The sequence below is a fragment of the Eschscholzia californica genome, unplaced genomic scaffold, assembly GCF_041429995.1.
Source record: "Eschscholzia californica isolate CP2 unplaced genomic scaffold, dmEscCali1.0.p SCAF_2, whole genome shotgun sequence".
NCBI classification, from domain to species: Eukaryota; Viridiplantae; Streptophyta; class Magnoliopsida; order Ranunculales; family Papaveraceae; genus Eschscholzia; species Eschscholzia californica.
In genome coordinates, this window is record NW_028238309.1 from 22,125,677 (window position 1) to 22,151,498 (window position 25,822).

At 35.7% G+C, this 25,822-nt stretch overlaps 1 protein-coding gene across 1 annotated transcript; it reads right to left on the bottom strand.

The window, feature by feature from the left end:
- Positions 1-236: 236 nt before the first annotated feature.
- On the bottom strand, positions 237-24,671 carry LOC147556919 (uncharacterized). The gene is made up of 36 exons (XM_086657917.1): positions 24,329-24,671; positions 23,204-24,015; positions 23,024-23,090; positions 22,766-22,872; positions 21,986-22,654; positions 21,680-21,773; positions 21,453-21,549; positions 21,293-21,370; positions 21,036-21,123; positions 16,688-20,167; positions 16,473-16,593; positions 15,879-16,378; positions 15,757-15,780; positions 15,602-15,632; positions 15,135-15,487; positions 14,157-14,618; positions 13,433-14,037; positions 13,147-13,196; positions 12,913-13,043; positions 12,107-12,134; positions 11,801-12,011; positions 11,508-11,617; positions 11,354-11,410; positions 11,101-11,150; positions 10,622-10,975; positions 8,611-8,722; positions 8,464-8,512; positions 5,696-5,777; positions 5,551-5,613; positions 5,184-5,248; positions 4,231-4,658; positions 3,980-4,117; positions 3,566-3,869; positions 3,212-3,334; positions 2,346-2,633; positions 237-2,179 (listed from the first exon to the last, which is right to left on the bottom strand). The coding sequence occupies exons 27-31, from the start codon at positions 8,495-8,497 to the stop codon at positions 4,624-4,626; spliced, it is 279 nt and encodes a 92-aa protein (XP_086514043.1). The 5' UTR covers positions 8,498-8,512; positions 8,611-8,722; positions 10,622-10,975; positions 11,101-11,150; positions 11,354-11,410; positions 11,508-11,617; positions 11,801-12,011; positions 12,107-12,134; positions 12,913-13,043; positions 13,147-13,196; positions 13,433-14,037; positions 14,157-14,618; positions 15,135-15,487; positions 15,602-15,632; positions 15,757-15,780; positions 15,879-16,378; positions 16,473-16,593; positions 16,688-20,167; positions 21,036-21,123; positions 21,293-21,370; positions 21,453-21,549; positions 21,680-21,773; positions 21,986-22,654; positions 22,766-22,872; positions 23,024-23,090; positions 23,204-24,015; positions 24,329-24,671; the 3' UTR covers positions 237-2,179; positions 2,346-2,633; positions 3,212-3,334; positions 3,566-3,869; positions 3,980-4,117; positions 4,231-4,623.
- Positions 24,672-25,822: the final 1,151 nt, after the last annotated feature.

The following is a 25,822-nucleotide window of genomic DNA, read 5'->3' on the forward strand; positions in this document are numbered from 1 at the left end:
CTAAGGTATTACGAAAAACGAAAACAAAGTCCATAACACCCACAAGAAGATTATATTTTACAATACAAATATTACTTTTTCTCTTCAAACACAACCAACAAAAGTAAGACAACGGTTGAAGAAGCACTTTACGCTTAATGCAGCAGCTCTATCTATTGATACGGTGGTTTCCTGTGTAAGACTTGACAATGTGATTGCATTTTCGTACTTTTTCATAGTTCAAAACCACAAGAATACATGAAAAATAGGATCTTAACCAACACATAAAAGTATTTTAACAACTACTAATGAGAAAGTGTAAGAAAAAAAATCAAATTCGAGGTTTTCAAGATGCTCAATAAACACTTACAGTTGGAAATACAGAGGGACAATGAACATTCTTTTACAAGTTTGAACATGCAAGATTACAAGGGCTCCTATAGTGGAACATCCAAATGTGTTGAGCGTATGTTAGTACCCACGCCAACCAAAGGAAGCAAACCTAATTATTCATCTGACATAGGATCCTCATTAATACATAAAAATGCATTTTAACAACTAATGAGACAACATAATAAAGATCAAATATTAGGTTCTCAAGATGCTCAAATAAACATTTACAATTGGAAATATAAAAGGACACATTTGTTTAAATATACCTAGGTACCTTTAGTTGAAAATCCCAATATGTTGAGCATACATCAGAGCCCAATACCAACCAAGGGAAAGGAAACCATGATCAATGGTCTGACATAACACCATAACAGTATTTAGCAAATATCAAAACTTATATGGATTTTAACTCATGATACTCAAGATGATATCTAAGCATATAACAGAATAAACCACAAGAACATGGCCCGAATTCGTCTTTTTGGAGCTTGCACTTCCAAACCCTATTTCCTTGTAATGAAAAACCCTTCGACTGGACGAAGAAAATGTTACTCACATTAGGAAACTATACAACCAGGAAACACAATCTTACGAAATTATATAATTAGGAAAGGGTTAAACAACTAACATGTGACTAGTATCAGCTAATAACTAGTATCCAGCTAATAACTAGTATACAGCTAACAGACAAAAACTATCTGAGTAAAGGACATCTAATAATGTGTGCAGTGTAGACTTTACAAACTATACAAGTGCCACGAAATGAAAACATACCTTCTGAACAAGAGCTGCAAGGAGTCAGATCTGTTAACATTCTTAAACTAATCCAAAAACAATCAAGTCAGATCTGCTACATAGGCAATCAATAAAAGTGGATTTTGTTAAGCAGGCAATCGAATAAATGTGGATTTCAAAGATCTGCAGTGCAATTTACATGTTTGCATGCATGAATATGTGAACGAATGCACATGTGACGTAAGAAAGTGAATGTGAGTGACTCCTAACAAGAACCAAAACCCAAGTGTTGGAGATGCCCAAACACTTGTAATGGTCTTGTGGGCGAGAAAACCAATTTCTCGAAATTTGCAAAGAATACGATAACAACAAAATACAAAAGCAAGTAGTACGATAACACACACATGCATGCATCCATCCAATCAGCAAAAAAATACAACAAAAATGCAGAAACTCATACATCAATTACACCATCAAATACAAAAATAAACTCCAAACTCAAACACAGAGGGAAACAAACACCGAACACAGCTGCGAACACAAACACAATGACATAAGAATACAACAATAAAAATAAACATAAACCCAAAGATACAATACATGAAAAATCTCAAACAAGCTCAAACGAACACAAAGAATACATGAAGAAACTCACTCAAACTAACATAAGCACAAAAAAGGGCAGACAAAAATAACACTTCACAAAACAAGGTAACATATGGTTGTGGGGATGCCAGATTGCCCGAGTTAATGATTTCAGATGTCAGAACTGTATTATGTCACAAACCTTTAAGGGTCTACTATTTAATTAGTCAACCATAAGTCGAGAATAACTACCATCACTCTGTAACTCTATACGTTCTGTCCATATAGTGTATCTATTTTGCAGGATACCTTAACTTCAACATAAAATCAATAAGATGATCCTAGCTGCTCAAGTACCTGACCTGCCTTGATTTCTCTCCCTAACAATCTGCATTCCTTACACAAGATACAAGGACATCATACTTCTAACTGAAAATTGAAAAGCAACCACGGACAACAACATAATTTAAGCTTTGGCCAGTTTCCCCTGCAACCAAGAAATTTAGAACTTAGAACAACTTTAAACAACTCATAGTATTCAATTAACAATATATATATATATATATATATATGACCTCTTCCAAAGATGAAATTGAGTTATCAATGTCATATGCGAACATTAAAAAATCTGAAATGTAAGGTGATGAACCAACCTTACTAACAAGAAAGAAGACTTCCCACTGTATATACTTCAATGTCGTATCAGATGTATAAGGAACTAGTAACAACTTGGCATTTAACCTACTCACATGGCCCTTCAGGTCGCTCCAGTTTGAGCCCTCACTTCAACCGTTTGTTTAACAACCTACATAATTCTCAAAGTGAGGCCCCATTGGGTATAACAGATGTCAATTGTTACATAAATAAATGTTTTAAGTTAGCCTGATTCGTGTCAACCATTTTCTTCTTTTCACCACCAATAAGCTCTTGACTGGGAATTGCTGAAAAGATAAACAAGAGCTAAATAAGAATTACCCTTCAAGCACCAAAATTCTCTGGTAGCCAATCTAAGGCATTCTCTCTTATTTATAGCAAAGGCAACTTAACTAGAAAAGGGAAATAAATTGAAATTGTCCTCCAAAGAGCAACCAGTCAGCAGTTTCGTTCGTCAAATCAAACCAAATCCTAGAAATTGCATCAAGTATGACTGACTTAACTTAAGTTGTAAAACACATTAACTTTGTCGCAAAATGTGTGCTCGAGGGTTGCTTGTGTTGCCTAGAAGCAATTCATGAGGTCGTATCGATCTCTCATAAACCTTTTTTGCTCCTCGGAAGGATGACCAAGTACAAGTAGGCATCGATATACAATGGATTCAACACAATGGGCTTCTTACGTAAATGTTAAAAATATCAAAATAATATAAAAAACACAAAATTGGCAAAAAGAACAAGTAAATTTATTTTACCACATCCTAAGTTCCTAATAATATATTAATATTGAATGACAAAACAGGCATTAAATGTTTGAGGTTACTATTTCACATATAAAGGCACGAAAGTGACAGATCAAATCTCACCTGATGCTTTGAATATTTTCCTGGGTTGTTGGTTCACTAACCCTTGGTCCTATATCAAAGACCTCAACTCTCTTATCGTCAATGTTAGCCGTATACGTGCAGTATCACCAAATTTATCAGAACCTGTACACAAAAAACAAATAGAAGCAAGGACTTCAGGTTACGCCATAACGACAGAAAGTGAAAGATGACAGATATTAGCAGTTAAACGAACTTATAATGGAGCTAGCTTGATGAGATGATTAAAATCAAATAGTAAACAAGCTCTAAAACTTAAACCATGTAAATCCTTGTATATAGCTCAAAGAAATTCCTCTGGCCTTTTTAAGTATCCCCATTTATATAAGGTCTTACCAGTGCAACTGCTCTTGTGCAAGTTAACATTTTTGTCTCTTGTGCAAGCTCTTAAACAACTAACAAGTGACTTCTTTTTCTTCCGAGTTCATGATTATTCCCAGCTTCCTCAGCTTTAATTTCTGGATCAAAATCTTTGATCAACCAAAATAATAAGCAAAACTATTGCTATGTTTACAAAGTCGTTCAGTTGCCAAATGAAAGAGATAGCGTGAACAAGCTCGGACTATTTGACAAGATAACAAGTTTATACATAACTTACTCAACAACTTCTACTGTAGACTAGATGAAAGTTGACACTAGCCTGAAAGGCATGCCGCAAGTAGTAAGAGCTAAGATGTGAACAAAACTTCAAACAACAAAAGCAATTGAAGGGAATAAAACGCAGAAACATGAGCAGTATATTAAACATACCCTCCTTACACTCTCATTTTCCCTGTAAAATTCTTCCAACTGCTTACTGCGTCTATTGGAGTCTTTAATCCTATCCAGCTTCCAACTTCATCACTTTTACATTCTCATGGATTCATGAATCATCAACATATCAGTTCCCTGTAGAGAGAGAGAGAGAGTGCATAATGTACGAGTATGCTTTTTTAATATGTTGTCAGTAATGTCTGAATAAGATTACATTGACAGTGTCTAAAGAGGTGAAGAAAGAAAACCTTTGACCTAAAGGATGTGCAAAAGTTTGACTGTTAAAGCAAAAACAGATATTAGGTGTTGTCATCTCCATGATAATCCAAATTCTTCACACACAAGAAATATTTGTTTGGAAGGTCACGGTTGCACAGGACTTTTTAGATGGATTCTTGAATCATCAACATACCACTTCACAATGTCCAGAGGGATCTTCTAGAAAAATACTATGAGTAAAGGACATCTAATAATGTGAGCGGTTTAAACTTTACAAACCATAAAAGTTCCACGAAATGAAAACGTACTTTCTCTCAACAATAGCTGCAAAGATTCAGACTTTTAACATGCTTTCGTAAAACCAATAACAATTAAGGGAACGCCAAAGCTACATAGACAATCAATGAAAGTGGATATCAAATCTACAAAGTCCATTGACACGTTTGCCTGCATGAATCTGCGAATGAATGCACATGTGCGATAAGAAAATAATAGTGTGTTACTCTTAATTAGAACCGAAAAACAAGTGCTGGAGATAATTAAACACAATCACTTATAATGGTGGCATGGGAGAGAAAATTAAACACAACCACAAATACAAAAAATAAAAACAAACCCAAACCCTAACCCATCCTCCAAACCCAATAAAAAAAGAACTCAAACCAGATCAAACAAACACAAACCAGAAACAGAAAGAAACTCACTCAAACTAACAGAAACACAAGAGAGGCCGGCAAAATAATAATTCATACAACAAGATGGTTGTGGGAGATGCTAGACTTTTGGGTAAGTTCAACTACCATCAATAATGTCACAAACCTCTAGAAGTCTACTATACCTAGAGGTTTAGTTACTTGACACTACGTCGAGAATTCAACTACCATCAGTCCGTAATTTAGTAAGTTCTGTCCTTATAGCATATGTTTTGCAGCATACCTTAACTAACATAAAATCAATAAGACGACGGTAGCTGCTCTGGTACCTGGACTGCCTTGATTCCTCTCCCATTCTTGATAGAAGGTACAAGCATATTTTGAGTACCAAATGCTGAAAGTACACAAAAATAAAACAACCTTTTGTTAGTTTACTCTTCAACCAAGACACTGAGAACAAGTTTAAATTACTCAGGGCATTTAATAATAGAACAAATAATTCCCCAAAGATGAAATCGGGCTGCCATATGTGCTTTTAGGATCTGAAAGACAGATTAGTTATCAGTATTATACAAAAACATTAAAAGAAATGACATGTAAGGTGCGGAATAAATCTTGCTTGCAGCTAAAAAGGGTGGCCATGGGCACTGTATTAACTTCAGTCTGGTATGAGATGTAATAGTAACTAGTACAAACCTGGCATTTAACCCCTCACGTAGCTCCAGTTTGAGCTCCAACTTAAACTGATTGGTCAACAACCTACATTATTTCTCAAGGTGAGACCACCCAAGTTACAACAACTGTCAACTGTTACACAAAGAAATGTTTTAAGTTAACTCACACCACTTTTGACCATTCAGTAACCTGATTCGTCTCATCTATTTTCTTCTTCCAGCCATCAATAAGCTCTTGACTACACATTGCTGGAAAAAATAAACAAGAGAAGAATAAGAAAGTACTCGTGAAGCACAAAGCTTCTCTCGGAGCCAGACTAGGGTACACCCTCTTTTTCGTGGCGAAGACAACTTAACTAGACAAGCGAAATAAGTTGAAGTTGTCATCCAAAGAACAACCGTGCAACAGTTTCTTTCACCAAATTGAACCTAATCCAAGAAATTGCATCAAGTCTGACTCACTTAACTAAATCTGTAAAACACATGAACTTTGTTGCCAAATGTGTGCTTCAGGGTTGCTTGTGTTGCCTAAAAGCAATATTGATCTTTCACAAACCTTTTTGCTCCTCAAAAAGATAACCAAGTACAGGTAGGCATTGGTGTACAATAGAACCAGCACAATAGGCTTCTTATGAAGATGTTAACAATATCAAAATAATATAACAGAAATGGCAACAATAACAAGTAATTTTGTTTAACCAGATCCTAAGTTCCTAATAATATCGAATGAAAAAATGGGCATTAAATGTTTGAGTTGCTAATTGATATGTAAAGGAATGAAAGTGACAGATAAAATCTCATTTGATGCGATTTGAATATTTCTAGTTCCACTCTCTTATGGTCAATATTAGAAGTATACCTTCAGTATCACCAAATTGCTCAGAACTTGTACACGAAAAATAACCATACGTACAGAGAGTGAAAAATGACAGATAGCAGCAAACAAATGAACTTATAATAGAGCTAGCTTGAGAGATATGATCCATATGGCAAACAATCTTCAAACCTCGAACCACTTAAAAATCCTTATATATAGATCTAAGAATTTGAAATTCCTCTAGTCTTCTTGAGTATCACAACTTGTGTACAGTATTATCAGTGAGGCCGCTCCTGCGCAAGTACAGTAAGAGCTAAGACGGGAACACAACTTCAAACAGAAGAGTAATTGAAGGAAATAAAATGCAGAAACTTGAGCTATAGATTAAACATTACTCGGTTACACTCTCAATTCACTGTAAATTCCTCTAACAGAGTACTTTGTCGATTGGTTTCTTTAATGTTATCCAGATTCTTGAATATCAACTTGCCACTTCACAATGTCGAAAGGGATCTACTAGACAGTTGGCAAGCATTAAACTGAACACTCATTTTGATTCCTAACGTGTCTCTTAGTGAACACCAGTATGGACAAGAACTGTGAGTGGTTCAGAAAGACTAGGGTCAGATGATGGGCTTTAATCTTACAAGACACATACGTTTAAAAGGCTGATTGAATTGAACAACAAGACCAACACAGTTAAAATGCCGTGTATTGATTGCGTTCTCTGAAGGCTGAAGCTACTTATGACTTCGTTTCATACCTATCCCCTTGCTCTGTAGTTCTCGTAGATTGCTGATTAAAAAAGCACTATGTTTCAAGCAAATCACTCTTTTGAACGCTAGAAACCTGCTTTATCCTGTCATATACAATTTTCAATCATGAACAAAATCTTTGCTCCAAGGTTATAACTTAAAGTAACTAAAGAATGAAAATGTTGTCAATTATAATTTTCAAACATTTGTATAAAAAAATTATTAGATTATTGATGGTAATATCAGCAGAAATACGATACAAAAGATTAAATAAAATGAAATAAGCGAGACATGATTATATGCAACAATTGCAACATAAAATTTCTACATCCTTTCATAGCTTTCTATATTACCCATCTTCTAAAGTACCATCAACTTACTATAGTTATCTACCACCTCGGCACTCAGACCCTACAAAACATTTATACAAATACAAAAATCATAAGAACAAGGCTATCCACGGCATGACTTGGCAATGTCACCCCATTTTTGCACTTTTTCTTACGTCAAAACCCAAGGAATACTTGAAAAGTAGGATCTTCATACATAAAATGCATTATAACAACTAAAGATGAGAAGAAAAGCTCAAACTTAAGGCTTTCAAGATGCTCAAATAACATTTGCAATTGGAAGTATGAAAGGAATATATATATTGGTTTAAACATACCAAGGTTCTGTAAGGTGAAAATCCAAAACACCCACAAGAAAATGATCTTTTACCATATAAAAAGCTTTTCACTTCAAACACAACCAACAAAAGTAAGACAGTAAAAACCATTTAGAGGGTTGAAGAAGCATTTTACTCGTAAAGCAAAGCTCTATCTGTTGATACGATGCTTCCCTGGGTTGACAATGTCATCCAATTTTTGTAATTTTTTGTACTATAAAACCTCAAAAATACATGAAAAATAGCATCTTCTTCAATACATAAAAGCATTTCAACAACTAACAATGATAAAGTATACATGGGACTCTCTAGTTGAACATCCAAACATCTTGAGCATATGTTAGTACCCAACAACAACAAAGGGAAACAAACCTTGGTCATAATCTGGCATAACACCATACCACAATTTAGCAATATCAGCTTAAATTGAAACTCATTGATATGCGATTTTATCTTGCAAAGATATGATACATAACTCATGATGATGAAGATGATTGCTTAAGCATATAAGAGAATAAACCACAAAAACATGGTCTAAATTCGTGTTTTTGGAGCTTGCACCTTTAAACCCTACTTCCTCGTAATGAAAAACCTTTCAAATGTAAAAAAGAAAATACTATTAAATTAAAGCACATCAAATAATGTAGCAGTGTAGGCTTTACAAGCAATAAAAGACCCACCAAAATGAAAACTTACCTATACTCATCCAAAGATGAAATTGGACTGACATATGTGCTTTTAGGATCTGAACGGTAGATTACAATATCAATATAATACAAGAACATTAAAAGAAATGAAATGTAAGGTAAGGAATCATGCTAGCAAGTAGGAATAGTAACTTACATTTGTTATCAGATGTTTAAGGAACTAGTAACAAACTCGCACTTAACCTACCCACTTGACCCTTCAAGGCCGTTCCAATTTGATCTCCCACTTCAAATATTTCTCCCACAACCTACATAAATTTTCAAGGTGAGCCTTCAGTCGTTATATCAACTGTTAGGCAAAGAAATTTTTTAAGTTACTCACACCACTTTTCACTGGTCAATAACCTGATCCATCCCAGCCATTTTTTTTCTTCCCACCATCAATAAGCTCTTCAAAAGACATTGCGGAAAAAATAAAATGTATTCCTGAAGCACAAAGCTTCCGTAAGAGCCAGGCTAGGGTACTCCCACATGTTTATAGTGAACACTACATAACTTGAAAAGGGAAAAACATTGATGACCTCCAAAGAGGATCCAGTCAGCAATTTCCTTCACCAAATTGAACCTAATCCTAGAAATTGCATTCAGGCTGACTCACTTAACTAGATTTGTAAAACACATAACTTTGTTGGTAAATCTGTAAACATGCCTTGTCTTGTCATAGTTCTCATAATATTGCTGAAGGAGAGTAGGAGACATATCTACATGCAACAATGGCAACTGAGAAAAAGGGAAAAATAGTTTTGGAGCTTAAACCTTCAAACTCAATTTCCTTATACTGAAACACCTTTCCAAATGCTTTACAAAGGAAAAATATTGTATCAATAAAGCCTAAAAGGACTATTTTAAACTTTTAATATTTTAAACTCATAGGAGACTAGAAGGAAAATAAGGAAATCCAAACTACAGTACCAGTATATTCCTCTTTCTTCTCATATTCCTTAATGAAGTGCTTTACGAAAGTCGTTGGTATAAGATTATCAGTATTTTCAGAAATTTCATCTTTTAGGGACTAATGCCATAGCTACACAGAACCATATAGACAAGTCTTTCGAGCATAAAAGGAAACCCAGAAGAAACAAAAATTGTCGTTGGAACTTGATTTTGTACCAGCAAACCTAATAGGTAACCCACAACAGCCCCAGCATCTTGAATTTCCAAAATTTATCATCTTTTCTTGTGGGAAGTTTTCCTCAACAACTAAGAACAGGAATCATCTTCCTTCGTTTTTGCGGGCTTGGTACCAGCAAGTACGAGTACCAAAGATCGGATAAGTGGAGTTAAAATGGTTGTTAGAGAGGTAATATCACATTCCACGACACTTAATTCCAACTCCTAATTTGACACAAAATATGATCCATACACCACATATAATATAAAAATCTCTAAACGATACGAATATACATCTTATCTTGAAACAAGTATAATAACGTATGCAAAATTGCACACACATAAAACAAACACACAGATACACACATAGATAGTCCAAACTCCAACACTATCTAAAACACAACCACCAATCAGACACAAATAGCAACAAGAACGCAAAAAGAAACCAAAATTGAACACCAATACCAAGACAAACAAACACACAACTAGACAAACGCAAGCACCAAAATCCAACTATAACACAAACACAACCAGCAATGGAACATAAACAGTATCAGGAACACATACAGGCGCACAAACGAACACTTATACCAACGCAAACAACAAATATAAACACGAAAACCAAACACAAACACAACCACATCCACGACAACAAACACATACAAAAACAAATGCCGAGACAAGCATTAATACAAACACAAATACAAACCCCAAAACGAACAGTTATACGAAAACAAACCAACACACAAACCTAAGCACCAAACTCCAAGTCTAACTCTAACACAAGCACCAATTAGATACAAACACGAACATGATCACAAATACAAACGCACAAACAAACACTTATACCAACACAGCCGACAAATATAAACACAAGCAAAACACAAGCACCAAAAAAAAAACACAACAACATTCACGACCACAAACACAAAAATAAACCCAAAAACACACAAATAAACTCATTTAAGCTAATACAAACGGAGGAAGAAAAAAAACGATTGAAAAATAAAATAAAAAAAGTTCTGTTTGACACTTACATTTGAATCAGGAGAGTCTAATTTGCTCATATTTGAGAATATATTCTCATAAAACTTGGTATCCTTCTAGTTGTACGTTGTACTTTAGCTCTACTTCCCCTAACCACAATACAACCCATCAGACATTTTTCCTTGCACAACATTTCTCTTGTTTTTCTAGCATGCTTTCTGCAATTATTGGTTAGAAAAATAAATATGTGTTACTTGGATCAATCTCACGAGTTTCTTTATTTCCAGTTCAGCTAGATCAAGATCAGCCAGATGGATATATGCTTATGGGCATCTATAAAATGCCTTCACGTTCACATTCTTAAATTCTAATCCAGTTATAAATATAAATGCTCCTCAGGATATCTGTAGTTAAAAAGACAAAAAACTATTAGAACATGAATAATACTAGATAAACTTAGCTGCATAGTTAACAAAAAAGAAAGGAATTAACAAATTAAATGGAAAGATTTGAAAGGTTGAAGATCAACCAGAATTTGTTCAGCAACTGAAGAAAATTAAGAGCATGGCCAGCGATAGCCTGCATTCAAGCCCAAAACAACAAAGATGAGAGAGAGGAGAAATACGTTATGAGATCGGAGATTCAAGTGTTATTACATAACCTAACAAGGAGATGATCAACAACATACATGATAACAACACATTTAAAGAATACTTGACTGTGGAGGCTCACTTCAATCTGTAGACGAGAAAAAGGAAAATGTAAAAAAGAAATTGAGTTACCTACACTCACAAAATGAATCTGGACATAGAATAGTGACTGTGGAGGCTCACTTCAATCTGTAGACGAGAAAAAGGAAAATGTAAAACAGAAATTGAGTTACCGACACTCACAAATGAATCTGGACATATAATAGTGATTGTGATCATCACTAACCACAGAAGAATAGATTGGTGGTCCCATTTGCAGTAAATGCTGAAGTAATTTGTCCAATAGAGTAAGGCTATAGCCGAAACAGCAGTGCTTTCGAATTTCTCAGTTGCTTGCTGGTAATGATATAATAATATATTAGTTCTAGTTCTGCTTCTTTACACAAATTGGAATACATTATATATGAAGGCCTTGGCTAAAGGCTTCTTTGAACAAAACCGAAAGAGCTATATTTCTCTTCAACCACTATTAAAATAAGAAGCTCTAAAAGGAGACGAGATGGGACAACAGGAAACAACCTTTTCAGCAATAGCGCCAGAAGGCTAGAAAAAGATGTCTCTCGTTGTGAGGTTGAGAAATCTTACAAGTGTCACAATAGACCAATGAAACAACTTTATCAATCTAAATATCACTTAGAATTCTGCACTGAATCTCCTACCAACGTAATGTTAAACTTCTGTCCAATACACCAGGTCCAGGATGGTCTTAAATTCTTAATGAAATCGAGCCCTGTAATGAAACAAGAAATCCTATATTAACAAAAGAAAAGGAAATGCCTCAGAGAAGGCGAGAATTATACGAAGAAGAAAAGAAATGGATAATACCTCCACATACACAGACCTTATGCTAGTCCTGTTCAAATTTTAAAAATTCATCATATTCCTTCACCATAGGTTTACCATTTAAAGCATGAATAAACAAGTTTAAATAAGAGAAGTCTCTTAAGATTTAAGAACCCGTGGATAACAAGAAAACGGGTTATGAAATGACATGCTTATCTCCTCATATGAGTGTTATTAACATTGTCTAATAACCGATGTTTATGTCAGCTGAGAGCCCCTACACGAAATTACCACAACCATTACGCAAGATCAAGCAGTGAGACTATATTAAGATATCATTACAAGTTGTTCATCTTCTGATAGTGCCATTACATAGAAGTAGTTCGCTAACAGTTTAAAGGGTGTGTCCTCTGGTGTATCATACTAAGAACCGAATTAAAGAACACATAATTAGGTAGAAATGAGTACTTCAAATATATTAAAAATGATATCTTCTGTTAGAAAGGACTATGTCTCTTTTGCCGATTTTGATAAGTAAATGTACTCATTTCCGAACAAAGATATAGAACAGCTACAACAGTAGAGACTAACCTAGCGACGACACAACAAAGAAGCGTTCGAGTGATATTAGGTGACATGAGTTGTTTTTGTGTCTCTAATTATACAACAGCAGTATCACGCCTAATGGAAAACTGAAAGAAAAAGGAAGTGAAAAAAGTTCATGCTGCAGGATGGTCTTAATGAAATCGAGCCCTGTTATGAAACAAGAAATCTGATAGTAACAAAAGAAAAGGAAATCCCTCATAGAAGGTGAAAACTATACGGAGAAGAATAGAAATGGATCATACCTCCACATACACACAGACCTTATGGTAGTCCTGTTCAAATTTTAAAAATTCAGCATTATATTCGTTCACCACAGGTACCTATTCGGCTATTCCTTGAGATTTGTGATAGGTTTACCATTCATAGCATGAACCTAAACAAGTTTAAATATGTTTAAATATGAGAAGCCTCTTAAGATTTAAGAACCCGTGGATAACAAGAAAACAGGTTATGAAATGACTTGCTTATCTCCCCACATGACTCTTAACATTGTCTCATAACCGATGATTATGTCAGCTGCAAGCCCCTACACAAAATAACCATAACCATTTCGCAACATCAAGCACTGAGACTATATTAAGATATCACTACAAGCTGTTCCTACACGAAAGAAACAGTTAATTAGGTAGAAAGAAGTACTTAAAGGATATTAAAAATGATATCTTCTCTTAGAAAGAACAATGTCTCTTTCGGTTAGTTTGATAAGAAACAGTTCTCACTTCAGAACAAAGATATAGAACAGCTACAGCAGTAAAGACTCACCCAGCTACGACACAATAAAGAGGTGTTTCAGACTTCCAGTGATATTAGGTGACATGAGTTGTTTTTGTGTTGCTAATTATACAATGGAAGTATCACGCCCAATGGAAGACTGAAAGAACAACGAAGCGAAAAAAGTTCATGCTGCGGGATATTGTTCTAGTATCCCACATGCATGGGGGAGCATTCTGAGACTGACCTACAGGTTAGAGCTCAAGCTAAGTAAGTGTGAGGCTGTTTGGATGGGCTCATGAAGCATTCCTCAAGAACAAAGCCTGCACCTGTTGGGCTTGGGTGGCATGAGGGAGGATACTATCTATAACTAATAGGCTAAGGTCGTTAGAGTTGTAGGTTAAAAATCTAGTATGTGCCTTGATATAAAGTAGTCCAACATGTTTAGCAGTTCCAATAGAAATTCAGTCAAAGTTGTGTGCCTGCTCCATCATAAGCAATATCAATTCCGTTAGATCTGATGAGCACATTAGATGGTTTATTAGAAACTGAAATACTACCGAATTTCGCTCGATTAACACAAATACCCTTCTGATCTGGTCCCCTTCCCACTGCTAATGACATATCAGGATCCACCCACTCAATCGCAAGACTGCCTGAGAACATACAATGTAACCGGGAGAGCTGCTTAGAGTTTACGAAGAAACTTTTAATATTTTAAAATTTAAACCCATAGGAGACTAGAAGGAAAATATGGAAAACCAAACTACAGTACCTGTATATTCCTCTTTCTTCTCATATTCCTTAATGAAGTGCTTTACGAAAGTCGTTGGTATAAGATTATCAATATTTTCAGAATTTTCATCTTTTAGGGACTGATGCCATAGCTAAACAATTTCTCTTATCGTTGAAAGCAGGGCCATACGAGTTTTCGTATTTGTGCAGCATTAATCTGCAAACAAAACCACATAGACAAGTCTTTCGAGCATAAAAGGAAAGCCAGAAGAAACGAAAGTATGTTTGGAACTTGATTTTGTACCAGCATTAATCTAAAGTGAGGGTGCTACACTTCGTCCAAACTTCAGACTTGAATATCTTATTCATCCGGAATTGAATTTGAGTGATTCTTGGCTCTAAACTTAAGACCTCAACGAGGCGAACACAATGGCATGCTTCGTTTCTGAGTTTGACGACTTGAGCCGATCCTAAATCGGCTCCCATTCCAACAACTATAACTCTAACACAACCACGAATGGAACATAAACAACATCAGAAACACAATTACAGGCGCACAAAAGAACACTTATACAAACAGCAAATATAAACACGAAAACCATACACAACCACAAACACCAAATACAACCACAATCACAAACACAACCACATCCACGACCAGTCGACCACGAACACATACAAAAACAAATGCCAAGACAAGCATTAATATGAACACAAATGAAAACAAAAAAACGAACAATTATACGAACACAAACCAACACACGAACCCTAGCACCAAACTACAAGTCTAACTCTAACACAACCACCAATCAAATGCAAACATGAACATGATCACAAATACAAACGCACAAACAAACACTTATACGAACACGACCAACAAATACAACCACAAGAACAAAACACAACCACAAAAATAATCCACAAAACGCACAAATAAACTCTTTTAAGCTAACATAAACACAAGAAGACAAACAAAAGATTGAAAAAAAATACATAGGAAGTTCTGTCTGACACTTACATTTGAATCAGGAGGGTCTAATTTGCTCATGTTTGAGAATTTATTCTCATATAACTTGGTATCCTTCTAGCTGTACCTTGTACTTCAGCTCTATTTCCCTTAACCACCATACAACCCATTAGACATTTTTCCTTGCACAACATTTCTCTTGTTTTTCCAGCATGCTTTCTGCAATTATTGGTTAAAAAATGAATATGTGTTAATAGGACCAATCACACGAGTTTCTTTATGTCCAGTTCAGCTAGATCAAGATCAGCCTGATGGATATATGCTTGTGGGCATCTATAAAATGCCTTTATGTTCACATTCTCAAATTCTAATCCTGTTATAAATAATCATGCTCCCCAGGATATCTGTAGTGAAAAAAAAAACTATTCAAACAAGAACAGTACTAGATAAACTTAGCTGCATAGTTAAAAAGAAGAAGAAATGAATTAGCAAATTAAGTGGAAAGATCGAAGACCAACCAGAAAAATTAAGAACATGGCCAGCGATAACCTGCATTCAAGCCCAAAACACCAAAGATGAGAGAGGAGAAATACGTTATGAGATCGGAGAATCATGTATTATTACATAACCTAACAAGGAGATGATCAGACATGATAACACATTTTAAGAATACCTGACCGTCGAGGCTCACTTCGATCTGCAGACGAGGAAAAGGAAAATATAAAAAAAAATTGAGTTACCGACACTCACACAATGAATTTGGACACAAAATTAGTGATTGTGATCATCACTTACCACAGAAGAATAGATTGTGATCCCATTTGCAGTAAATGCTGAAGTAATTTGTCCAATCAAGTAAGGCTATAGCAAAAATAGCGGTGCTTTAGAATTTCTCAGTTGCTTGCTGGTTATGATATAATAATATATTAGTTCTAGTTCTGCTTCTTTACACAAATTGGAATACATTATATCATGTGAAGGCCTTAGCTAAAGGCTTCGTTGAACAAAACCGAAAGAGCTATATTTCTCTTCAACCACTGTTAAAGTAAGAAGCTCTAAAAGGAGAAGAGATGGGACAACGCGAAACAACCTTTTCAGCAATAGCGCCACAAGGCTAGAAAAAGATGTCTCTCGTTGTGAGGTTAAGAAATCTTACAAGTGTCACATTGGACCAATTAAACAACTTGAGCAATCTGAACATCAGCTAGAAATCTGCACTGAATCTCCTACATACATAATTTTAAACTTCTATGATTCTATCTAATACATCAGGATGGTCTTAATGGAATCGAGCCCTATAATGAAACAAGAAATCTGTTAGTAACAAAAGAAAAGGAAATCCTCATACAAGGTGAAAACTATATAGAGAAGAATAGAAATGGATCATACCTCCACATACACAGACCTTATGGTAGTCCGATTCGAATTTTAAAAATTCAACATCATATTCCTTCACCATAGGTACCTATTCCTTGAGATTCGAGATAGGTTTACCATTTTAAGCATGAACCTAAAACAAGTTTAAATAAGAGAAGCCTCTTAAGATTTAAGAACCCGTGGATAAGAAGAAAACATGTTATGAAATGACTTGCTTATCTACTCACATGAGTGTTAACATTGTCTCATAACAGATGTTTTTATGTCAGCTGCAATCCCTACACGAAATGACCACAACCATTTCGCAAGATCAATCACTGAGACTGTATTAAGATATCAGTACAAGCTGTTTATCTTCTGACTGTGCCATTAAATAGAAGTATTTCTCTTACCGTTTAACGGGTGCGTCCTCTTGAGTATCATACCAAGAAGTAAGAACCCCATTACGAAACACTTAACAAGGTAGAAAAAAGTACTTAAAAGATATTTAAAATGATATCTTCTCTTAGAAAGGGCAATGTCTGTTTTGGTGATTTTGATAAGAAACTGTACTCACTTCCGAAGAAAAATTTGGAACAGCTACTACAGTATAGACTGACCCAGTAACGACACAATAAGGAAACACAATAAGGAAGTGTTCCTTATTTTATGTCAAACTCTAAAATCTTAGATTTGCGAAGAGCTTTAATTATAGCATTGTCTCCAGTACATCTCTGAGAATCACGAAAGTGGAAACCAAATGGACAAATATATAGTACATTACACAAGAGCTGTAGCACGACTAATAGATCAGTGAAAGAACAGGGAAGCAATTAAGATTTAAACTCATAGGAGACTAGAAGGAATGTAAGGAAAACCAAACTATAGTACCTGTATCTTCCTCTTTCATCTCATAATTCTTAATGAAGCGCTTAACGAAAGCCGTTGGGTTAAGATTACCAATATTTTCAGCATTTTCATCTTTTATGGACTGATGCGATAGCCACACAATTTCCCTTCTCGTTGAAAGCAGTCTCAGCAGAGTTTCCGCTTTGTAGCAGCATCTATCTGCAAATACAATCATATACACAAACCTTTCGATGATAAAAGGAAAGCCAGAAGAAACGAAAATTATGTTGGAACTTGATCCTGTACCAGCGAATCTAATAGGTAACTCATAACAGCATCAATCTCCATACGGGAAACTACACCACTTGGAAATTGTATCTCTTCCAATTAGGTAAGCTACATCCAATCCCAACATCTTGAAGTTTCGGAACTCATTATCTTAAGTCTGGTGAGAAGTTTTCCTAAAAAAACAACTAAGAACAAGAATCATCTCCCCTCCTTTTTGCGGGCTTGGGACAGGCAAGTAGGAGTACAAAATTTGGGATAGATGGGGAGTTGAAAATAGTTGTTAGAGAGATAATATCAAATTCCAAGACATTTAATTCCAGTTCCTAACTTGACAGACACAACACTATCCATAGTCCATACACCACATCTGAAACAAATATTAATGCAAAATCTCGACATGAAATGAATTTACATCCCATCCTACATCAAGTACTATAACATATGCAACCACATATAACAAACACACAGGTACACAAATAAAGACTCCAAACTCCAAACTCAAACACTAGCTCTAACACAACCATCAAATAGACACAAATACAAACAAGAACCCAAAGACTAATAAAAAACGAACACTGACACGAACACAAACAAATACACAACCACACAAACACAACCACCAAACTCTTACTCTAACTCAAACACAACCACCAATAAAACACAAACAGCATCAGGAACACAAATACATATATACAAATGAACACAAACAGTAAACATAAGCACAACACCAGACACCAAAAATAACCAACATCCACGCCACAAAACACATACAAACACACAAAGCCAGACACCAAACACAACCACCGATCAGATACAAACATGACCAGGATCACAAATACAAATGCACAAACGAACACTTATACGAACACAGAAAAAAACATAAACACAAAAACCAAGCACAAACACAAAAACCAAGCACAAACACAAAACACAACCACATTTACGACCACAAACACATACAAAAGAAGTCGAGAGACACGTAAATACAAACACAAAAATAAACCCAAAAATAGACAAGCAAACTAACTTAAGCTAACACAAACACAAGAAGACACAGAAACAGAAAAGCGCAAAAGGACTACAAAAAGACCAAGGGATAGTTTAGTGCTTTAACATGCAATAAATTGAAATTTATTTGAGAATAAATGGGCGTTGAGATGCAATATCATATATGTGTAACTACTGGTTTTGTGATATGTCCACATTTCAGCGGCCGTTGAGATGCAATATCAAATATGTGTAACTACTGGTTTTGTGAAATGTCCATTTCAGCATAAAATTGCTCTAAGAGATCTTTTACATACGTATTTAATTTTAGTTTAGTTGTTTCTCTTTAGAGCCTGTGGTCTTTGAGAGGTATTCTACTTCTTAATATTTTTCTTATACAGACCATCATCATGAAAAATGATTACTTTTCAAGCTTAAGTGCTTTACAATATGGCATCCTCGATATTAAACTAAGTTTCACCTATTATGCGGCAACTTATTACATATTGAATCTCATTATCTGGAATTGTGTCACATAACCCCAGAGTGAAACTCCAAACATATTTTAATTCAAAAAGACCAAAAAAAGCAGAATTTGACTTAACAAACGGAAAAGGTAACAGAAACAAGAGGCATCCACATCACTTCTCCACTGGCGGGACTTCGAAGTTCGAACATGTTTTTGCTAGTCATATTTCAGCAAACCCCCAAACATGAACTGCAGGTTTCTTTTTAGGGTTTTTTGACTAACCCCCTCAACACTAATAGTTAATTGAGTTTACCTTCTAAAGTCTAAGCTTATATCAGCTCACGGCGTGCACAAGGTTAATAGAAATATATGAACTAAGAAGAACAAACAAACACCAATGTCACAAAAGGATCAAATAACCTGTGACCAGAATAAAGGAAATCTTACCATACGCCAGTGTGAGTTTTGAATCCACATCTAAGTATATGGGAACATAGCTCCCAGTACATCGCAAAGCAAGTATAAAAACACCGTGGTGATTTGAAAAGGTAGTCTTGTTACCTTTTCTGAAACTCCGAGGTATGCCCTTTACTTAGCGAAGTCACACTAGTAAGTAATTGCAATCTTGAGAAGGGTTCACAACACATCAAGGAATAAAATCTGTGGTATTACGAAAAATGAAAACAAAGTCCAAAACACCCACAAGAAGATTATATTTTACAATACAAATATTACTTTTTCTCTTCAAACACAACCAACAAAAGTAAGACAAGGGTTGAAGAAGCACTTTACGCTTAATGCAACAGCTCTATCTTTTGATACGGTGGTTTCCTGTGTAAGACTTGACAATGTGATTGCATTTTCGTACTTTTTCATAGTTCAAAACCACAAGAATACATGAAAAATAGGATCTTCATCAACACATAAAAGTATTTTAACAACTATTAATGAGAAAGTGTAAGAAAAAAAATCAAATTCGAGGTTTTCAAGATGCTCAATAAACACTTACAAGTTGAACATTCTTTTACAATTTTGAACATGCAAGATTACAAGGGCTCCTATAGTGGAACATCCAAATATGTTGAGCGTATGTTAGTACCCACGCCAACCAAAGGAAGCAAACCTAATTATTAATCTGACACAGTGCCATAGACGAAAATTAGCAAATATCAGTTAAAAACAGAACTCATTAGTATGCAAATATAAGAGTATAAACCACAAGAACATGGTTTGAGTTCGTCGTTTTGGAGCTTAAACCTTCAAACTCAATCTCCTTGTACTGAAAAAGCTTTCCAAAGGAAAAATATTGGATCTGTAAAGCCCCTAAAGGACTATTTACGAGTTTGCTTGCATAATTACGTGAATAAATGCACGTAAGTTAGTAAGATAATGACACTGATCAGACCCTCAATAAGGATCAAATACCAAATGTTGGAGAAACCCAACCACTTGTAATCGTCGTATGGTTGAGAAAATCAATTTTCGACATTTGCGGAGGATCAAATACGAGAAAAATACACTAACAAGCAGTTCAGTAAGACACACACGCACGCACTCTATCTAGAAAAGAATACGAGAAAATACAAAAACAAAAATAAATACCGAACTCAAACGCAAACACAATCACAAAAAACAATAATAATAACATAAGAAAAAAGAAACATAAATACAAACAAAACACACAAAAAAAAAATATACAAACAAACTCAAACAAGCCCAAACAAATAGAAATACAAACAAAAAATACACGAAATAGCTTACTCAAACTAACACCAATATAAAGGACGACAAAAACAACACTTGATAATCAAGATGATTTATGGTAGTGGGAGATGTCGAACTTCATGAGTTAATATTTCCCAAAACTCTATTATCTCACAAACCTTTAGAAGTCTAGTGTACCTAAAGCTATGATTAGTTGGCCGTAGGTCAAGAATTCAAACTACCAACACTATGCAACTTCGTAAGTTTTGTTCTTATAGCGTATATTTTTTGCAGCATACCTTGATTTTAACATAAAATCGATAAGACAATTCCGGGTGCGCTGGTTTTTCAGCCTGCCGTGATTCCTCTTCCTAATGATTTGCGTTCCTACATAGAAAACAAGAAATGAAAAAAGAAATTCAAGAAGATTACAGGAAAATAAGGGAGTGCAAAATGTTCAATAACGGTACATATACTCATCTAAAAGATTTAACTGGGCCTGCCATATCAATATTCGACAAGAACATTTATAGAAATGAAATGTAAGGTAAGGAACCTTGATAGCAAGTAAGAAGGGTGGCCTCTGTATTAAATTCATTCTGGTAGCTACCACTTCAATTGTTTGTTCGACAACCTACATTAATTTTCAGGGTGAGGCACCACTGGTAATAACTTATAACACCAGGTAAGCAAGAATGTTTTAAATTAAGTCACACCATTTTTTTGATGTTCAAATATGGATTCCTGAAAATATAAGCTCATCCATTTTCATTTCCGACCATCAATAAACTCTAAGCTCTGCTCTAGGCATTGCTGAAAAAAGAAACCGGATTGAAATAAGGACAAGTTAATCTAACTGACCAGCTCCAGTAAAGACGTACTCATGAAGCACAAAGCTTCTCCGGGAGCCAGTCTAGGATTGTTTAAAGCGAAAAAACTTAACTTGGGAAGGGGAAAAAATTAAAAATTTGCCCTCCACGAGCAACCAGTCAGCAGTTTCCTTCATCAAATGGATAACCAAGCTCAAGTTTGAATTTCTATACAATAGAACCAACACGATGGGCTTCTTATGAAAATGTTAAAAACATCATAATAATATAAACATTAGAGATATGGAATGAACAAGTTAATCTAATTAACCAGATCCTAAGTTCCTAATACTAGTTATACTATTGAATGAAAACGCGGGCATTAAATATTTGAAATTTCTATTTGATATGTAACTGCAAGACAGTAGATAAAATCTCACCTGATGCGATTTGAATATTTTCCTTGACTGTAGGTTGAGTACCTCCCCTCTCCCATAACAACGAGCTCAACTCTCTTATGCAATGTTAGTCGTACATGTGTCGTATTACCAAATTGATCAAAACATGAAGGCAGTAATCAAAGTAAAAGAACATGTGTCGCTTTACGAAATGACTAAGGCAGCACATATGGTAACAAGCTTCAAACCTTAAACCATGTGTATCCTCTGGCGTTTTTAAGTATCCCTACTTGTATATGCTCTTATCAGTGCAGCCACTCTTGCGCAAATTAACATTTTCTTCTCTTGTCTCGTATCGGAATCCTATCATGTCTTAGATTCAACTGGTTAGTACCCAAAAGCTAATGCATAAACATGTAGTATCATCCAGATAAAAATGAAAAGGTATCCTATCATGTCCTAGATACAACTGGTTAGTACCCAAATAACTAATGCATAAACATGTGGAACTAACTTACGTTTTTCTTAGGGTAACATATGAATTCAATACTTCAATCGTACAATCACTACGGTTACTTACAGATGTACTGGTAACCAAAAGAAGAGAGGTCATGTATTAAAACAAGTAAAACAACAAACCGACGACTACTTTTTTTCCTGAATTTAGGAGATTTCCCAGCTTCCTCATTAAGGGGAATTCAGCACTTTCATCTGCAATTGACAGTGTTAGCATTGTCAATAAACCGAATTAACACACAGCTTCGAATTAATTAAGGAAGAAATTAATCTTAACTAGGCATAAAATCGACCCTAAAAACTAACCAGCGACTGTTTTTTCTTCCTAAGTTCAGGGGAATTCCCAGCTTCCTTATTTAGGCAGAAAAGTGCCCAATCCAATCCATCAGCCTTCTCATATGCATAGGATCGACCTAATTAACTCAAAAAGGTTAAAGATCAAAGACTTCAGGAAGCATTTAATGCGGACCAACCTGATTAGGTTTTGAAAGAAAATCATCAATAACTCTCTCTCTCTCTCAAAACAAATTAGGTTTTGAAGGCGTTAGGGCATGAAAGACCAACCTGATTCTTAGAGTCTGATCGGTTGACGATCTTTATCAAGATTCAAGAATGCGGACTGAATTTCGCACTTCAAAAAGCACAATAACGCATAGAAATTAAGGAGCAAAATCTACACCCTCCTAATTCCGAAAGCATATGCAATCGAAAATAAAAGTCCATGGCTAAGAAAGAAAAACCTACTTGATCAGCCTCTAGTGCTGCTCGGTAAGCTGCATCTTGCTCCTCTCTCAATCGAATGTTATTCCTCCTTTCTTCAGCATCAACCCGGGCTGTTACAAGGACTGTAAAACTCTCTTCTACTACTCTCTGAAGGATAGAGAGCATTTCCTCAGGAGATTTTGGTCCCTCGATCTGCAGAAGACAAGACAGATAATAGCGAAGTATATGAATATAGCTTCCACTTCACATTCAGGTAATATCCCAACAGGCAAATGAGTAAAAAGAGTACAAAAATGTCATAGAAGTTAATATTTATTTCACTCTAAAATCAAACTGGCAGCATAAACCTTTCATATACATGAAACCATGCGAACAGCTATATACCTGAATTTGAAAAGCAAATCATTTCCTATTAACTCGCAAAGTATCTGCTAAAGTTAGGGTTGTGATAACTTACCCTAAATGGTTTTCGGAGAGGATGTTCTATGCCAAAGTGTAGGTATCACGTAAGATTTCATGGTAACTAAGTATAAGATTTCATGGTAACTAGATGTAAGATTTCAAGGTAACTGGAATTTGGGAACATGATTTACTTGAAAAGGAAAAAGGGTATGTCAATGTTCTTTTAGCTAGTAAGAGCCATCTAACCATATCAAACTGTACCCTTCACAATCTTAATGAAGTTTCGCTACACAAATCCTATTAGAAAATGCAACAGAGTTCTAAAACAAAATGAAAATAAAATCATCTGTTCTCCATGGGGGTTTTCAAAATGTAAATAAAACCCTAAATTTATACCAATCCATCAGCCTTCTCATATGCATAGGATCGACCTAATTAACTCAAAAAGGTTAAAGATCAAAGACTTCAGGAAGCATTTAATGTTATGGATGAAAAACAGATTCATCCACCAAAAACACAAACAAAACGAATTAGGTTTGATGGTGTTAGGGCATGAAAGAGCAACCTGATTCTTTCTGGCTGAGGTAGTCGATTCTTCTTTCATCGATGCATGAGTTCTTGATTTTGATTATAATGATTTAAATTGTTTGAAGTATTACCCTTTTAAAAGAAAAATCACCAATAACTCTCTCTCTCTCTCAAAACAAATTAGGTTTTGAAGGCGTTAGGGCATGAAAGACCAACCTGATTCTTAGAGTCTGATCGGTTGACGATCTTTATCAAGATTCAAGAATGCGGACTGAATTTCGCACTTCAAAAAGCACAAATGCCTTAGGGCATGGAAGTATTTCTTAGTTGCCGTTGTAGTAATTCTTCTTCCACCGATCGACAATCTCGATCAAGTTTCATTTTGTGAAATCAATTACTGGAAGTTTTAGAAGAAATCAATTAGAAGATTGAGCAAGATATTATGGCGTTGGAGAGAAAGGCTGATTTTCGGTTCAGGCCTTTCAATCTCAGCCGTTGGGACCAGATTGCTTAAGATATTATGCCGTTGGACTTGGAGAGAGAAAGTCCGATCCTTTTCAATCTCATCCGACGACTAAAATTAAAAGCGAACGGCCAAAAATATAGATGGAAGCGCACCTTCCTCCGTCACTTTCCCTTTCTTTACCTCCGCTTTGGCTTTGCCCATTTACAAAGCTATGATGAAAAAGAGTTTAAAAGGCTGATTTTATTTTATTTCATTTTTGTTGGAAGAATTGTTGACTATTTTATTTTTATTATGGGATGGTACGGACCAGCCTTCCGGGCTACTAGTGATAGGGTACCCCTAGTGATATTGTCCGCTTTGGCACACTTGGGCTTAACGGATTTAAAAGGCCTCACTAGGGAAGGGAACTTAACCTCTTAAGAAGAGCACCACACTCCAGTCTCCCACCAATGTGGGATTGCTTTACAACACACCCTCTCAAGACCACATCATAATAGAGCGAATCGTGCTGATAGTGTTATAGAATGGTGTGGACCAGCCTTCCGAGCTGCTAGTGATACTGTTCGCTTTGGCACACCTGGGCCTCACGGTTTTAAAAGGCCTCACTAGGGAATGGTGCTTAACCTCTTAAGAGGAGCACCACACTCCTGTCTCCCACCAATGTGGGCTTGCTTTACAACATACCCTCCCAAGACCACATCACAGTAGAGCGAATCGTGTTGATAACGTGTTATAGGATGGTGCAGACCAGCCTTCCGGACTGCTAGTGATATTGTCCGCTTTGGAACACCTGGGCCTCACGGATTTAAAAGGCCTCACTAGGGAAGGGTGCTTAACCTCTCAAGAGGAGCACCACACTCCTGTCTCCCACCAATGTGGGATTGCTTTACAACACACCCTCCCAAGACCACATCATAGTAGAGCGAATCATATGCTGATAACGTGAAATAAATATGTAGTGTGAGATAGGGATTATAGTACTTGGTGTTATTATAGGTTATAAGGTATTTATCATAAACTTTTATCAAAGTGGGATGTCAGACATAACATGAAAGAGAAGTGAAGCTTTATTAGTTTCTCTACATGTTCTTTGCCAATGCCCTGTCATACCACATTTAAAACAGGGTTGATTCTTCATTTCAGAAGGTTCATTTACCATCTTTTTCTCTTTATTTTGCCGATTATACGGCTTGTATCTGTTACCCGAGTTATTTACCCATCGGCCTCGGTCGTTGCCACGACCG